This window comes from Rhipicephalus sanguineus, chromosome 11 (genome assembly GCF_013339695.2).
Source record: "Rhipicephalus sanguineus isolate Rsan-2018 chromosome 11, BIME_Rsan_1.4, whole genome shotgun sequence".
NCBI classification, from domain to species: Eukaryota; Metazoa; Arthropoda; class Arachnida; order Ixodida; family Ixodidae; genus Rhipicephalus; species Rhipicephalus sanguineus.
Window position 1 is genome coordinate 30,847,847 of NC_051186.1, and position 17,505 is coordinate 30,865,351.

The 17,505-nt window shown below is 44.3% G+C and overlaps 1 protein-coding gene across 1 annotated transcript in view; it reads left to right on the forward strand.

The window, feature by feature from the left end:
- The window catches only part of LOC119373517 (serine/threonine-protein kinase PAK mbt), a 69,448-nt gene extending 54,094 nt beyond the window's left edge, over positions 1–15,354 (forward strand). The window contains exon 13 of the mRNA XM_037643568.2: positions 6,910–15,354. Within this exon, the coding sequence (XP_037499496.1) occupies positions 6,910–7,071 (162 nt within the window). The 3' untranslated portion in view covers positions 7,072–15,354. The remainder of the gene's footprint in view (positions 1–6,909) is intronic.
- The last annotated feature ends 2,151 nt before the right edge of the window (positions 15,355–17,505 follow it).

The window sequence follows — 17,505 nt, forward strand, 5'->3', positions numbered from 1 at the left end:
AGCGTAACTAACGGGCCCATTCACAGCAAGTGAAAGCTTTTTTATTTCTTTTTTTCCCGATGAGGGCACTGCTGAAACAAGTTTTAGGCAGTCGACTGAAATTTTTTGGGGCTGCAGCTGGCAATTACCAGCCACACCACGTGGGTGTTTGCTACAAAGCCGAATTACAAAACTTTTCAGAGCCATGGCATAGCGGCGACCGAAATTCGCGACACCGGCACGGGTCCCAAATGCTCGATTCGGCGCGCGATGTCGGAAAGCAGTAACGTTTCCACCATAATCGGATGTGCCGTAATTCAGGCTGTTGCCGTGCTTTCATGCGATCTTAGCCCGCAGCTATATTGCTTTTTTTGTGCGATAGCAATTATATAGACACTCCGACGCGAATTTTTTGCCTTCGCCATGATCTTCCCTATCAAGTCCAAATCGCGATTACATCACCCCACGCGTCGTATGCTCCATGTGCGAGTGAAAGTGCGCGAGCGCTGCCGACGAACGGGGCTTAAGCAGAGATGAAACGAGCCGACCGTCTCATTCGCGCGATGGGCACCTGGATAGGAGCCGGCGCGTTGGGAAGGGAGGGGGGGGGGTGCTGGCTGCGTGAGTCCGACAGGAAGTGCGTACTTTGTACCAGCGGGCGTGGTCGCGTGCGCCGCGGTATCTTCAGTGGGGATCAGCAGACGGCTCATACCTTTGTAGGTGTTGTGCTCTAATTGCAAAACTTTCGTTGAAGCCATAGCAGTGGCAGATCCCGGGGGGGGGGGGGGTAGCGGCGATCGCCCCCCCCCCCTCCAAACCAGCCCAGTGCCTGTCGTCCACCTCCTTTGTCAGGCTTGCTTGTCGAGTTTGCCCCCTTTGTCAAGTTGCTTTGCCTGCCATTGTCCAAAAGGGGTAAAGAGAATCTTGTCCCTGCTCTCTACCTCTCATTGCTCTACCCTTTCCTGCTTCCCTATGCACATTTCCAATGAAGGCTTCTTAGGCACCGCCATAATCCCCTCTGGGCTGTTGTAAATATGCGTGACCCACCAAAATGTACTGCTGAGCGTTGGCTTCAGCCTTTGTATCCCCCCCCCCTCCATTATGTACCTAAATCCGTCCCTGAGCCATAGATCATAGATAGGGCACTTCTCTTAGTGCAGCGGCTGCGTTTCCTGAAGGAGCGAGCTGCTAGCCTATATTCATATAAAATTCCTCTTTGTTGCTATCGGATTTACTATTTTGCTCTCGCGGTGAAACTGACTCTTTTTTTCTAACGTGGGATGGTTTTCAGTGTTGTGCGTTCGTGGAGAGCAAATAGTTCGGTTGGGCAACATGATAGCAAAGGCGTTGCATTGCTCTGGGCAACGCGCGAGGATTTGACAACAACCCGCAGCAGCAGAACAAGCGCAATTCCACAGTGCATTAAACCCGCATTTGTTTCGTCTTTACATGTGACACTCTGGCAAGGCATCTAACTGTGATTGCTGCATCTCAGGCTCAACAAAATTGATTTTTTTTTTCACGCAAAAAATAAAAAAAAAGTTTTTTCATGTTGCCATATTAGTCGAGCATTCTTGTGGCCTTTTCAGTTTAAGATTAATCCTTCAGTAACTATGCCTTGCATGACAGGTCGAATTTCAGTTTAACGAAGTTTCGATATAACGAAGTGAGTTGCGGCTTTTACCAACTTCGCTATATTGAGGTTTATCTGTTCTATGTACTATTCAAATGGGAGTAAGTCGTTTTCATTTTCTAAAATGTGTATTAGAAAGTGACATCACCGAGCGATAGGGTCTCTACCCATCTTGACATGAAACAAACTTCTGTTTCACTCAGGGAATTTCAGCAAAAACACTCAGGGAAAACCTGGAAAACTCAGGGAATTTAGAAATGTCAACTCGGTAGACACCCTGACGGTGGTCGTTTGGGAGAGGAGATAAATACGGTTTGGACACTTGGGAGAGGAGGGTTGGACACTTGCAGGGTGTCTACCGACCGGGAAAACCGGGAAAACCGGGAATTCTCAGGGATTTTGGATAGTCTGGAAATTCTCAGGGAAAACTCAGGGAAATTGTGCTCCCATCAGGGAAAATCCACAGTAACTTTATTGAAAGGCGACGAAAGTCGCGGTTGCGCTGGCTCGATATTTTGTGAACCCATTTTTCAAATCAAACGGCCGCTGCGGCAGCGGGGAAGTGGCGCACCTCGATGCTGTGATCGCCTTCGGAGCGGTGAAGTGGGGGAGAATCCGGCTAATGCGTGGCATGCGGGAACCGCGAACCACGACACCTCTATCGCGCAATGTTTTAGGGTGTTCCGTGACTACGCGGTGTAGTTCTGTAATCTTTCTCGTGCGTACTGTTCGTTAGCGCCCGATATGGTGTTTTTGTTATCGCCGCATGTCAAGTAACAAGCATGATTAGTTGTAGAAGCGGTAACAGTAGATGTAACGAGCTTGAGTTATCTTGTAAGCGATCACGATCATTCAGGAAGCGGATGTCTTCGACAAGGCTGGTATCTGGAGAGCCATCCCGATCGGCGAGAAAAAAGACGACGCTTGTTGGCTGTTATCGGAGAGCTCACTCGCTCTCATCCCGAGTTTCAAAGATGCTATTTAGGACTCCGTGAAGAATAGAATAAATTTCCAGGCGAGAGCTAGCGTAATTAATGGGCCCATTCACAGCAAGTGAAAGCTTTTTTTCTTTTTTTTCCCGATGAGGGCACTGCTGAAACAAGTTTTAGGCAGTCGACTGATATTTTTGGGGGCTGCAGCTCGCAATTACAAGCCACAGCATGTGGATGTTTGCTACAAAGCCGAATTACAAAACTTTTCAGAGCCAAGGCATAGCTGCGACCGAAATTCGCGACACCGGCACGGGTCCCACTTGCTCGATTCGGCGCGCGATGTCGGAAAACAGTAACGTTTCCACCATAATCGGATGTGCCGTAATTCAGGCTGGTGGCGTGCTTTCATGCGATCTTAGCCCGCAGCTATATTGCTTTTTTTTTTTTGCGATAGCGACGCGAATTTTTTGCCTTCGCCATGATCTTCCTTATCAAGTCCAAATCGCGATTACATCACCCCGCGCGTCGTATGATCCATGTGCGAGTGAAAGTGCGCGAGCGCTGCCGACGAACGGGGCTTAAACAGATGAAACGAGCCGACCGTCTCATTCGCGCGATGGGCACATGGAGATAGGAGCCGGCGCGTTGGGGAGGTGGGGGGAGGGGGGGGGGCTGCGTGAGTCCGACAGGAAGTGCGTACTTTGTACCAGCGGGCGTGGTCGCGGTATCTTTAGTGGGGATCAGCAGACGGCTCATACCTTTGTAGGTGTTGTGCTCTAATTGCAAATCTTTGGTTGAAGCCATAGCAACGGTGGATCCCAAGGGGGGGGGGGTTTAGCGGCGATCGCCCCCCCCCCCCCCTCCCCTAAGCCGGCCCTCGCCCCCTCCCTTCAGTGCCTGTCGTCCACTTCCTTTGTCAGGCTGCCTGTTGAGTTTGCCCCATTTGTCAGGTTGCTTTGCCTGCCACTGCCCAAAAGGGGTAAAGAGAATCTTGTCCCTACTCTCTACCTCTCTCATGGCTCTACCCTTTCCTGTTTCCCTATGCACATTTACAACGAAGGCTTCTTAGGCACCGCCATAATCCCCTCTGGGCTGTTGTAAATATGTGTTACCCGCCAAATTGCACTGCTGACCCCCCCCCCCCCCATTATGTACCTGAATCCGCCCCTGAGCCATAGATAGGGCACTTCTCTTAGTGCAGCGGCTGCGTTTCCTGAAGGAGCGAGCTGCTAGCCTATATTCATATAAAATTCCTCTTTGTTGCTATCAGATTTACTATTTGGCTCTCGCAGTGAAACTGACTTTTTTTCTAACGTGGGATGGTTTTCGATGTTGTGCGTTCGTGGAGAGGAAATGGTTCGTTTGGGCAACATGATAGCAAAGGCATTGCATTGCTCTGGGCAACGCACGAGGATTTAGCAACCCGCAGCAGCAGAACAAGCGCCATTCCACAGTGCATTAAACCCGCATTGGTTTCGTCTTTACATGTGACACTCTGGCAAGGCATCTAACTGTGATTGCTGCATCTCAGGCTCAACAAAATTGTTTTTTTTTTCATGTAAAAAATAAGAAAAAGTTATTTCATGTTGATATATTAGTCGAGCATTCTTGTGGCATTTTCAGTTTAAGATTAATCCTTCAGTAGCTATGCCTTGCATGAAAGGTCGAATTTCAGTTTAACTAAGTTTCGATATAACGAAGTGAGTTGCCACTTTTACCAACTTCGCTATATTGAGGTTTAACTGTTCTATGTACTATTCAAATGGGATTAAGTCTTTTTATTTTTTAACGTGCGTATTAGAGAGTGACATCACCGAGCGATATGGTCTTTACCTATCTTGACATGAAACAAAGTTCTGTTTCACTCAGGGAATTTTAGCAAAAACACTCAGGGAAAACCTGGAAAACTCAGGGAATTTAGAAATGTCAACTCGGTAGACACCCTGAGCAGTTATCTGCCCGTTTACATCACAAAACCACAACGAATTCGTGTGGATTTCACGAGAACAAAACAACTTCCCAATTGATGAAAAAGTTATCCTTGTTCAAGACGAGGACAAGTTACAGTAGAACCCCGCTGATACGTTTTTTAAGGGACCGTAGGAAATAAACGTAAGAGACTGGAAACGCAAGAGCCGAAAAACAGGAAAGACGACAAAATATTTAGTGGTACAGAATTTTATTTCAATGCTTACGAGCAGCACGAAAATTGGCGCACTCAGCCACGATCTAGTCGACGGATAGAAACGCGGAGCTGGGGAGGGCCTCATCCACAGAAATGTAATCAACGTATGTGATTTTTTTAACACCAACAGCTGTAGGCATGAAAGAACTAAGCACACGCAATCACGACCAGCGCGGCGAGTCCGACCGCGAACCGCGCGCATGACCGTGCGAGCTCCACACGGTCAGACCAGTCCTCCGACTAATAACAGTGATGATGAGTCTACGCCAACGCAATGGCAGAAGTGAATGCCAATCTCGAAGGCCTTGGTTTCGCAAGCAATTACGTCATAGACGCCATGTTTGTGAAATACAAATCTCAAAGGCTATGCTCTTTTGTCAATAATAAATGCCAATAGCAAAGGCTTTGCTTTTGCGAGCAATTATGTCATAGACGCCATCTTTGCAATATGAATCTTGAAGGCGATGCATTTGCATGAATCGAAAGATCCTGTTGCTTGCACCTCTCATGAGGCTAATGTTACGGTCAAACCAGGCCAAGCTGCGTGAAAATGCACCGATGACCGCTCTCTTCTGTAGTCATTCGGTCGGCTCTGAGCGCACTTCACGACGTATCATACGGGAACGGTCCGACAGTTACGACGTAACAGCGGGGTTCCCAATACATTGTATCCTATGGGAGCTATGCCGGGACCAGCGAAAAACTATGTAACAGCCGGGAAAACGCAGCAGTGAGGAACGTAACAGCGGGGTTCTACTGTATTTATCACTGGGGATGCTTTCCATTAAATCCATATTTCCTTTGTTGTAGCTTAGTGCTACAAACAGGTTCATGGCAATTTTTGTCCTTTCGGTGTACACTTCGAACTGCGTGAGCGAGTCGACATAGTGTGACCTATGCAACAAGATGTTCATGTTGTAGTAATATGGGCCCGGGATTGTGAGGATGTGATGCACCACCTTAAAGTTATGTTGCTGTGCAGCGTGGCCTTGAGCATTCTCTTTTTTCTTTGACCATATTGGCCATTGGTCCAGAGGGGCGCGGGGCCAGCATGTGGTGACATCCTGTGTGCAGCCACGGTGCAGTCACTGCAGGGCACATGGCCTCATAGATTGACTGCTAGTGCACCCTCACATGTTGTGTGTTTGGGATGACATTGGAAAAAAAAATTTTTTTTTGTGTGTGTGTGGTTTTTGACCACAATATTTCCCGCACATGTGCTTCATTTGGCTCGCATTTTCACAGTAGCTATCACTGAGGATCTGCACCTTTTTCTGACGATGTACAATATATGTCTCATGGCCTTCATGACGAAAAGCATTCCCGAATCAGAAAAGCCTTTTCAATAGTGTTTCATGGAAAGTGATTATTATACCTTCTCACTAGGGATGGGCGAATGAATAGAGCTGTGTGGTCTGAAGCGAACTTGAAGTGAATAGTGATTCGATCAAATAGTTTCGAATTGAGTAGTTCGAATAGTATGTATCACATATTGTGAAAAAAACTGAGCATTTTTGTCATGACCCAACTTAACTTGCACAATATTTTGAAGTACTGGACTAGGCATGTGTGAATGTCACTTTCTTGGTTCCAAATGGAAGCAATCTTGAATAGTAGCAAGATTTTAATAGCAGTAGGGTGAAAGTTACAAACGCTAAGTTACGTTGCGTTTTAAAATTTACTATACTTAGCATATATAAACCCTTATAACAAGCTTTTAAGCTTAAAAAATAATTAACTGAGGTGAAGGTAAGGTAATAGATACATTTAACCTTGAAGTGTGGCTTCGTGGCAGTGTGAACTCTCTCTCTTTTTTTTTTTTTACAGGTGGTTTCACAGCATAGCAACCCCGCGCTGCAGTGAAACCACCTTCACAGGGGGGTTACATGCGGTCAAATTACGTCTATTTGTTCATTTTTAATGCTTCGAAATTTTGAGTAATTTAAATTTGATTCCAAGTGCTCGAATACACTCAAACCTCATTATAGCGAAGTTACATCTTACACGAAAATAACTTCGTTACATTCGAAAATTTGTTATAAACGTATATTCCTGACACTGTATGTATTGCAAGACTATTCATTTACTTCATTATAACCGATATTTCGTTACATCTGTGTTCGTTATATCGAGGTTTTAGTGTATCACCCATGCCTAATCAATACCTTCTCACCCACTAGGTATCCCCCAGGCTTCAGGGTTTCCTGGAGAAAATGCTGGTGCGGGATCCGGCGCAGCGGGCCACGGCCTTTGAGCTGCTGCAGCATCCGTTCTTGAGGCAGGCAGGTCCTCCCAGCCTGCTTGTGCCACTCATGCGCAGCTTCAGGCACAGCCCCTGCTGATGATGCCAGTGCAAGGCGTGCCGCTGCCGTGGCTGCCGCCAGCACATATACAGCGCAGGGGTCGTGTTTGCGTTAGCGCTTTTCCTACATGTCGAGAACGGTTTCACATGCATTCCCATAATCTTCCATATGTCTTCCATATCATCCGCACAGAAATCGCTAGTTTCATATCGATTGCACGCAATTTCTGCACAGTGAGTGCGATTCAGTGACTAAAGAATATTGTGGCATTATTAGGATAATTGCACGTATTATGCATTATTTTTCAATTAAAACACAATGTGAGAATCAAGAAAATACTGCCACATAATTAATACATAAGTTGTATTGTTCATTCTAAAAGACTGGATGTTTGTGGTGTCCTGACTTCTCTCTTGTGTCCGTGTTTGCACGCTCAGTCTTTTAGAATGAATACTTACCAGCTAGCTCAGTTCTCAGTTATTCTAAGTTGTATTGTTCATTCATTGTTAGTAATGAAATAAAGAATAGAAATTATTGCTAGGGCAGAATCTTGCGCATTTTCGGTCTGTTTGTTTTACAATTGTCAGTTTCTGCTCGCATGATTGGCCAGCCGTTCGTCAATGACAACTGGCTTCGGGCCAAGCACATGAGCCGAAATCGAATCAAGGCTGAAATTTTACAAATTCTGCGCCTGTACAATCGCGATGAATTTTGTGAATTTGGTATCAATTTTGCATCCTCAAAATAAAAACATGAGGAATATTGCAATGTAATCGATATGGAAATTGCACATGCCTTGTCAGTTTCTGAGTTCTTGCAAGAAAAGCAAGCATGATGTGGAGGTCATCAGAAAATATTGAAATGCATGTGAAATTTGTAACGAAGGCTGCCCTGTTCCACATTGTCGCGTGCTGAATTAGTGCAACATTTCTGTGAAAGAGGCTCCGATATTTTTCACCACTCGCTCTCTTTTAAAACAAATCCAGCCTTGTGATAGTGAGGTGAGGTGTTTCTATGGCAACAGTATCTGTCCTTGCACCATGTGATGCTTCATGTACGCGTAAAAATGTAATGCTTAGTCAGGATGGTCATGTAGGAAGCTAAAGGCTTGGGTAAATTTATGCAGTAATTTGTGAAACAAGGCAAAAGTCCTCTGCAGTTGTTTTAAAAGCAGTACTCCATGCCCCAATACCCCTGTTTTGTGCAGTACAGTAGACTCTTGGTAATTCAAACTCAAAGGGACCTCAAGATTTTGTTTGAATTATCAGATGTTCCCATAAATATGACTCAGAGCAACATACCAACTAGCGTTGGGATGTTTATTGTTTCTCAGTCCCTCAGTAGCGTCATAGACAGCTCCGCACGATTGCCAGTGAAGTTCTTAGATATGAGCGATCATACTGGTGTTTATTATTATACAACATGTACGCTTGTGTTCAATAAAGGGACGAAATGTGTTGTGTCCCATGACAGCTGATAACTCCTTCACGTTCTTAGGATGCTTTTTCTCGGGACACCAGTGTACTGCTGCCAAAGTGAGTTTTAGGTAGCATTCGAGACGCAATAGACCTAGGCCGGACCATCTCTGGTGGTGTTTTTTTTTGTGTGTGTGTGTGTGTGTGTTCCTCAGTTAGCATGTGATTGTTAGTACGTACGGTTTGGCTAGTTTGGCGGCTTTGCACGCGCGCAGTCGCCTTTATTTGCGACTTTTAATGGCATGAAAACGCGAATGTTAAGTGAGAAGCAACAAAGGCAGCAAATATTTCCAAGCATGGACAAGTAAAAAGTTTGAATTAATTAGTGCAGTGAGGCAGTTTGAATTAAGTGCCCCTAAAATACATTGAAAACATAGCGGAGCCAACCAGAAATTTAAGATTTGTTTGAATTAACCAAGAGTTTAAATTATCGAGAGTCTACTGTAATTGTTAAAAAATGCAGCAGATGCACCTCATATTGGAGGGTCATGTTACCTTGATAACGGTCGTGTCGATGGCAGGATGGTTATGCAGCTTATGGTGGATGAGGGCAACTGCACTGGTTTATTGATGGGCGGTCCTCAAGAGTAGTTGTGTGCATACACTGACACAGGAATTGTTAGAGTGAAATTTTCTGCAGGTTATAAATATAGAATTTTCCATCTCTTCTAGTTCAGTTCTACCGCTTTAAAAATGTGGGGACTATCGCATTCATTTACCAACATTGTACTTGATGATACACGAACTGCTTGTAATTTTGGGCTTGTGTCATGCTTTGTGCCGCTCTTAAAACAGCTGAAGGGGACCATTACTAGGTGCCGTAGCTTGTTCTGCTGTATGTGCGTTGTAGTGGAAATTTTTATGCATTTTCACGCGTGTAAGAGCTTGCTCCATTCTGAAGTGTGGTTGGAACGGCAATGGAAGTTGCAGTCTTGGAAATGATCAATAATATCATTGGTGCGTAAGATTTAACTCCATTACAATCACACTTTTGCAAGGAGCTGTGTAAGTTGGCCAAGCACAGATTGCTTCAGGGGCACAATCCTGTACAAGTTCTGTAATAGAACGGAATGCAACGTCACAAGAGAACGAGTCGAAGCAAACAGGCAATAGGCGAAGGACAAGCACCTCTGAAGAATGCGTCATGTTTTGATCCTCTGCTGAGAGGATTCAGAAATGTTTTCAACGCATGAAGAAATATAGAACTACTATAACTGAATATCGGTATTTGGGGGCATTGTTTTTCAAAGCTTGAAATCGAAGACTGCGATAACTTTTAACAATTTATTTATGTTAATGTCTTGATTTCGCGTTGTGTGGTGTTAGAATTTCACGACACTGTCAGTGGGGTTGCTGGTTGCCATTTTCGCAAATTGACGGTGCAGAATTGCATGAAGCCAGACACAAAGCAGGATAATTCGCTTCTCCGGCCTGAGCGCTTACATTTTGGTCCAATCCAAGTCGTCCGGAGACCGGTCTATATTTGTTGTAACGGGTGGAACAGTGTCTGCGTTCGTTGTGTGCTCGTTCTTTGCCTAGCAGACGACAAAGGGGTTGACAGCACTGCCATTTCCGGTTGCTGTTCTTACGTCTGACAGTCACGCGAGCTTCGACCGAATACGTGCGGCGCAATAGAACGTTCTATCACAGAATGTGGACAAGATTGCTGCCCAGGAATGTGTCAAATTTTCTTAGCCATTTATAATTACTGTTAAGCGCTATAAAAAGCCATGGTGTTACCATTTTGCCATTTCCCTTGCTATAGTAGTTGATAGTTTTAGTAGCGCACTGTTTAGCTGGATAATTCTGGAAGAGAGTTTCATTAACAAAGGTGCTTCTAAGAGCCACTCTTAAATCTTAAACAGTGGTAGTCACTGTTGCTGCTCATCTAACTAGTATGCTACAAGGCATTATATTCATGATAGCACACACAGTTAAACAAGCAACACGAAAGCTTTTGTATAGTGTGCACAGTTGCTGTCATTTTTCATAATTGTAGTGTTACCGCCCTTTGAAGTTTCTGGTACACTTCTATTTGACAGCATGTTGTGGGTGCCCTGTACACCAAATTGCTAAATGTTGGTGCGCCTGTACCTAACATGGCACTCCGTTTCATAATTATTGTACTCCAGTGTACAGGGAAGGTTTCGTTAGTGGCTTTTGTTTCAATAGATTATGAGAAATTTATTCAGCCTAAAAATTGCCATTGGTCAGGACAATTTGGTTGGTTACTTGGCTTGCTCATGGGAATGCTTCAAGGGCTGCCTCAGTAAATCTGTATTCGATTGAGAAATAGTCTTGCTATCTTTGCAAGTAAATTTTATTTTATCTTGAGCATGCTCTTGTTAAACTTTTCTGGTAGAGCTTTGCAGTGTAGTAGTAGTTGATTGTAGTATAGGCTTCTGGTACTATTGATGGTGGTAGCTGAAAATAAGATGGTAGCATTTGTGTGCTGGTGACTTTGCCTGCTTTCCCCTCATGTGATAGGCCCCTTCTTTACTACTGTACCTTGACCTGTAGGCTTGTTCAGGTTAACTTCAATCACTTACGACAAATCTAACATACAGCACATATGTAAAACGTTATCAGCCAATCTAGGGAGGTATGTCTTTACTTGGATATAATAGAGTGGTCTGCATGTCAAAAGGGGTGCTAAAAAACAAAAGTCAAGTTATATGGCTACGTTAATGTCTTGAAACAATGAATACGGCACTTTTGTGCAAGGCAAGAGTATTAATGAACAAGACTGTGACCTAGATGCAGAAAAGACCCCTTTGGATTTGTGGATGTTCATTGCAACAGTACATGAAAAATGAAAAACAATTTGAAGCTCAGGAGAAAGAGAGAAATACCACCCCAGCAAACCATTAGGCTTTGAGACAAAAGAAGTCTTGCAGGTTCATTTTGTTTGGCAGGCAAAAATTTCTCACTGAGCATGCTGGGGGGGGGGGGGGGGGACAAAAAAAACTGAGCACTCTGTCCTCTTTTCATCGTATTCAACATGAAATTGAGTCACCCATTAAGTGGCTTTGAAAATTTTGATGAAAACTGTATTCGTTCATACATTTGTAGCATTTTTGAATTTGGCCCAGGGAATGTGGCCTTCAGTTTCAATATTCACTGCAACTAGGTTGAGTCTTGGCACAGAAAGAAATGCGAGATATCTTTCTCAAGATCGCTGTTCAACAGTACCCTGTGACTTGATTTTTGTTTTTAGTGTCACTTTACCCTGAGCAAGTGAGGAGATTTATGGTGATTTACTACTGGTGTAGAGTACACATGTCATTGTCAGTAATCAAGAAGTAATGCAATAACATTTAGTGAAATGAGCTTTTTTTCCCCGTCAGCGTAGATGTTTGTAAATGTATCTGTAGAAACAGAGCATTCGCATAGCATGTAATGGAAGATGAACTTCGGCTTAGAGAAATGTCATATGGAGTTTGGCACTAGTATGTAGCATATTGAGTTTGCTCTGTGTAAGGTCACATACGTTAGGTGGCAGCCTTTGGCTTTAACACTGCTTGTTACTGAATGCTGTAGTTGCAATAGAGAGTATCTGATTACCCACTTCTTGCTTTATCATATTGCCTTGCCTTTGAATGCACTTTAGCTCTACAGCTTTTGTCATCTGAAGAGCTAGAGTCACTGCACTTATGTCGAGACTTTTTTGTGTGTAGCATTCTTCAAAGTCTGCTAATGATCTAGCTTGCTTTCCTGTTGCTATAGGGTTGGTAGCGTGAAGTACCAGACTCATTCTGCTTCGCAAGATACATTACTGAGACTAATGAATAGGTGTCATGGTCAATCCAAGCATTGAAAATCACAATCAGTACAATCCTTCACTTGGTGCACGGTGAATTCTCACCTGACAATATTTCAAGTGTACCTGGCCTTGTGTAAGTGCACACGGGGGCATTTTGACCAACATGTATGTGTACCGATTGATTTCGACGAGGTAGAGAGAGTATTGTTTGGCCATACAGTGAGCTGCCATTTGAGAGGAATGTACATTATTTGTAGCTTTGACAGTAGCTGTTGTAAAAGGTGCAGCTCTGTGTCAAGTTGAGTCTGGATGTAGTATGAACAGCTTTTTGTTTTATGCCTGTTTTTTCCACAGACACCATATTTGCATGAAAGTAACGGGGGGGAAATTTTCACGGTCCATGTCGTTACAGTTTCAGAATATATTGTAATAGCGGCTGCTATATGAAGGAAAGTGGAATGGAATTTCACATAGAATTATGTGTAATGCAGTGCTCTGAGCTTATAATCAAACACCAGTGCAGCAAGTGATGATTTTCTGCAGTAAGACCCACTTGAGACCACCCATCTGAGGTGGCTAGAGTGCAGTGACGAACCATGTGCATCGCTGTGATGTCTTCTATATTTTATAAGATTTTTGGACACTTTTCTTGAAGCACCCAGTACTGTGGTATTCCTACAAATATGGTATCTCAGTCAGTAATTGCTGATGAGGTCATATGGTGTACTTTCCAGACTTTTGAGTGGGCATGTTTCCGTTGTAGTTGACTGCTTCTGAAGGGTTTTTTTTTTTTTTTCTTCCCAAGTACATAGGCAAAAATTCCTGTGCTTTTGCTTGTGACCTCGGAGTCAATAGTTCCAAGTGCCTTGTGGCCTCCTTGGTTGACAAAATATTAGACGTTTTCACGCAAGATGTTTAACAGGTGTCTTTTGTAAACTGAAAACTGACTGAATGATTTGAGGGCTTGTTATGTTAAGAAGGTGCATACTTCGAACAGCATTTTTCAAGGATGTCATGTGCACGAGCCACACTCAGCCTCCTAAATTTACAGCAGAATTGTTCACACGTTCCAAATAGATTCAAGTGCAGCTGTCGGGCACCAAGGTGCGCTTGTACAGATGCAATTATACTAATGTGTACAGATAGTTTTAACACGCTTATTGTCAGTAAAATCGTGGAACATTTTCTCTGTGTGGACATAGTTCCAAAGGGCTTAAACCCTTTCATAGCCTCCTTTACATTTACAATGCCTGCCCAGTTGCTCTGTAGTGTATTGGACCCAGTGGTCCACTGCAACAAATGCCACTTTCCCAGCGATTTTATTTCTTTTGCTAGAGCACAGACAACTTTCTGTCACACTGCACTCACTCTTGTTTCAACTGCTTGACATGTTAGGAAAGTTGAGCTGACCCTAATCATGACTCAATAAGTGTGACCAATTACAGTGGATGGTGCGCACTACACGGCCCCTGGTTTCCGTGTCGTGGACAAGCATTAAAGAAGTTACTGGAGGCTATAACTCTTCGTTAAGGAACTTGCCGTTGTTGTTTCTGATTGGATTAGATAGTTTAGTCTACTAGGCTGTGTTCACATGACAACCTATGCATATTTGTACATAGAATCGATTGGCAGCAGTAATGGTTAGCTCTGTGCCCATTTTTACATTACTCCTTATCATTTCAAGTAGGCCCAACACAAAGTAGGTTCTAGTACCTGGCATCACTTTCATGCTGTTGTATTAGGGGTGATGCTTCCAAGGTTGTTGTAAATGGTCACACATTTCTTTGCAATGACATCATTTGTCTGAAAAATGAACAAATACTACTTGTACTTTTCATCATCCTTCTGTGTGTTTTTTAAGGTTCTTTATGCTGCAGAAACCATTATGGATATGCTTTGTCATGCATAGTTCTTGTAGGATGTGTTGTGAATGTTTTTAGGAAGCTGTTTTGGGGAGCCCAGAAGTTGGTGCTGTTAGGAAAGCCGGGTATTTTTTTTGTGTGTGTGTTTGTTTTTAAGATGTACCGGAGCTGCCTTCAGAAATTATTAGTTGGCTGTAATACATTCCAGGGGTGTTGTAAGGCAGTGGGAAGTTGTTGTCAATCTGTTAAATGACGAGTTATCCCTTCCGCACTGTCCTTTTACTATTAATGTTGTGCCTGCATCTTATGTTTGTGTTTTGTTATTTTCAATATCTTTCTCTCTCTCCCCACCCTCCAACTCATTCCTTGAGGTTTGTTGTGCAAAGAAAGTGGGGAAGAGGTGTTTCCAATACATCGAGATATTGACCTCACATATACATAAATATATATGCTATATATATTCAGATGTCTGTTTTATAAACCAATCGTTACTAAACTTGTCATTTCTAATTGTGTTAAAGTACGCTGCTGGCAGAAGAACACAGGACATAGGCAGCAGATTTTACTCGTGGTTATTCACAGCTCTTTTTTTTTTTTCGGGTACAGCCTGACACTGTTCGTACTGTGGCAGGAGTTAATTGGCAGCTTTGCCTGATTGTGCTTTTCACATTTCGGGCTTTTAAATTTGACGCCAGGGTGCACATAAAATAGCAGCACTGGTGTGCTGATAAGTGCATATTGCCTATAACCCATTGCCAAAAAGTAAAGGCCAGTCACTTGTCAGCAGCGGCTAGCCAATGTTTATTACTTTTTGGTAATAGGGGCATGCGACTTGTGCGCATACACGGTGTGTTGTGCTGTTACAGAGAGTTTTAATGGTTTCTGGAGCCTTGTGAATAACTCCTTTTTTTGTTGCATGTAAGTTTTCACTGCAGAGGTTCTAGTAGTTTAAAAAACATATTCAAGATAAATGTGAACTTGTTTTGCTGCTTGCAATGTTCTACCAATGGTGAAGAAATGGATTGTGCTCTCTTATAGTTGTGAATACAAGGGCTTATGAAACATTGATAGGAGAGATATGTACATGCATGATTTTAAGCAGTTGAAAATGCAATGACCTGTAAATACTTATTCCTCATGTACATTAAAGCTATCTTTCTTACAAATGTCTGCTGTTTGTATTCAGAATAGTATGGATGAATAAACATTTTTGTAGTGCTCATTTTATTCTTGATTTTTCTTTTTATATTTGTATTTTGTTGAGGTCCTTTCCAAGATAATTTTAGACATTATTTTGCATGCGTGCATGTGTATGAAGCACTCTTTCAACATACTATAAAAAACATTGCGGATCTGTAGTTAAGGATTATGTGAACATGCCAGCCAAACATAGCATTCCTTGCAGCAAGAAATGTGCAATCTTTATTTATTTTTTCAAGTTGTAAAAAATTACTACCTTCTTTGCAATGTTATTAGCAGCTATATATAGCAACTGCTCCCTGCAAGTATTTTCTGATGTTGGTGCCACAAGAACATGCTCAGAAGTACAATATAAAGAAAATTCATGTCTGCAGTCTCGGACTGAGGCATTTCATCATTGCCACTCTGGTCCTGATCCATGTTTGGCTGCAGAATGGCTCATTCTGTACTAAAAATCATGTAAAGTGGCAACAAGTGGATGACATGTGTAGATCTTTCACGCCACTGCATCCCTAAATCACTCGCTCGCTTCACGCTACGCTACTCTGGACTGGGTACATCAATGCGTGATGTGGCCTCCCAAACCACACATGCCTGCAAGTGCCTCGTGCCTTAATTCTATGCCTCTCAAGCTGGATTCGTTCATTTGTATCTTCTTACGCGCAAGCGCAAACGTCCCATTTGTCAAATCGGCGTGATGGAGTGCCTAGGCGTGAGCACAGTGGGGGCAGAGGGGGGGGGGGGGGGCGCAAAGTCAGCCCCACACATTGACATAATAGGGAGAGGGGCGCAATGTCAGCGTCATACATTGACATAATTGGGAGGGGCGCGCTGCGACGTACCTTCGCCCCCCCCCCCTGAAGGGGAACCCTGCGCACGCCTATGATGGAGTGTGTTCTAGAGTGCCTTGAGGCAGAACGGAGGAGAAAGGCGAAGCCTCGCGGTGGAGAAGTTCGTGAACACGGGTAGGCGGAGAAAACATCCGCGTGATAATTACATTAACCACCGATGTCTGATCGCACAAGCAAGCACGAACACATCTCATTCAGTTATCCCTTTTGATCTCCCAATGCTGGGGTCAAGGGGCAGCTAGGGGTGAAAGTGCTGCGCCTAAACGGTATTTTAGTACAATTATTTACTAAATATAGGCTATTGTAGTTTTTGCTCAAGCAACAGTGTACGTTAGTACGCCGCTGGTCCGCTTTACTAGGGTGTATCAGTATATTCAAGTACACCCTTGCAATTTTTAAGTGCTTAGCACTTTAGGGGCTCGGCTTGTCGTCCATCCATAGATCTCGTGTGGCGTGATCACGCTCATAATCAAGTGGTCAATACATACCTAAAACAAGGCTAGCAATCCTCAAAAGCAGGTTAAAATAAACGAACAAAGTCTGAGATGCTGACACCCGTGCCGCGCAAGAGAGGGCGCCACCCTCTTGCCAAGCGCGCGATTGCTCCTCCCTAGAGCACTGCACGGGCCCGGGCCCGGCCCGCGGGCCGGGCCGGGTAAGGGATCGTTGCATCGGGCCCGGGCCGGGCTCGGGCCTGAGCCAGGCCCGTATTAGGCCCGGGTCTCATACGTAGCCGTATAGGAAGTGTCTAGCATTACGTCTAGACGTAACGGTAGGAGCTGTTGCAGTTACGTCTGGACGTAAGAATAACGAGCCTTAAAAGTTACGTCCAGCGTGACGATACAAATACAGCCCGTTAGACCTACCGAACCGATTGGCCTCAGTGGCGCAGCGGCTAGCGTGTCGTGCTCGGAAGTGCGAGGACGTTGGTTGGAACCTCGCTGCTGGTGAAATCTCTTTTTTTTTTTTTTTGTCTCAGGTGTTGCTGAAGTCAGTTGCCAGAGAAGCGCGACGCGGCTCGTGGGTTACGTGCGCCTCCGCCTGCCCCTTCGGGGCAGGCGCGCGGGCTAAACAGCGCGTGGCCGCGACAGCGGCCAGTAGCGCGTGACCGAACCGAGACCCTGCCAACCGGCCATTGAGCGATAGCGAAATGGCCGCACTCGCGAAGCGAGGGCGAAGCCCCGATTAGTTTTCCGCGCCCGAAGGGCGCAGAGGGCCTTCACTGAGCAACAGGAGAATAATGTACTCACGTCTGTGGAAAACCACATCTGAACTAAAGTCCCTAGATTTTTCCCTGCTCTTCAACAGGGAAAAATCTAGGG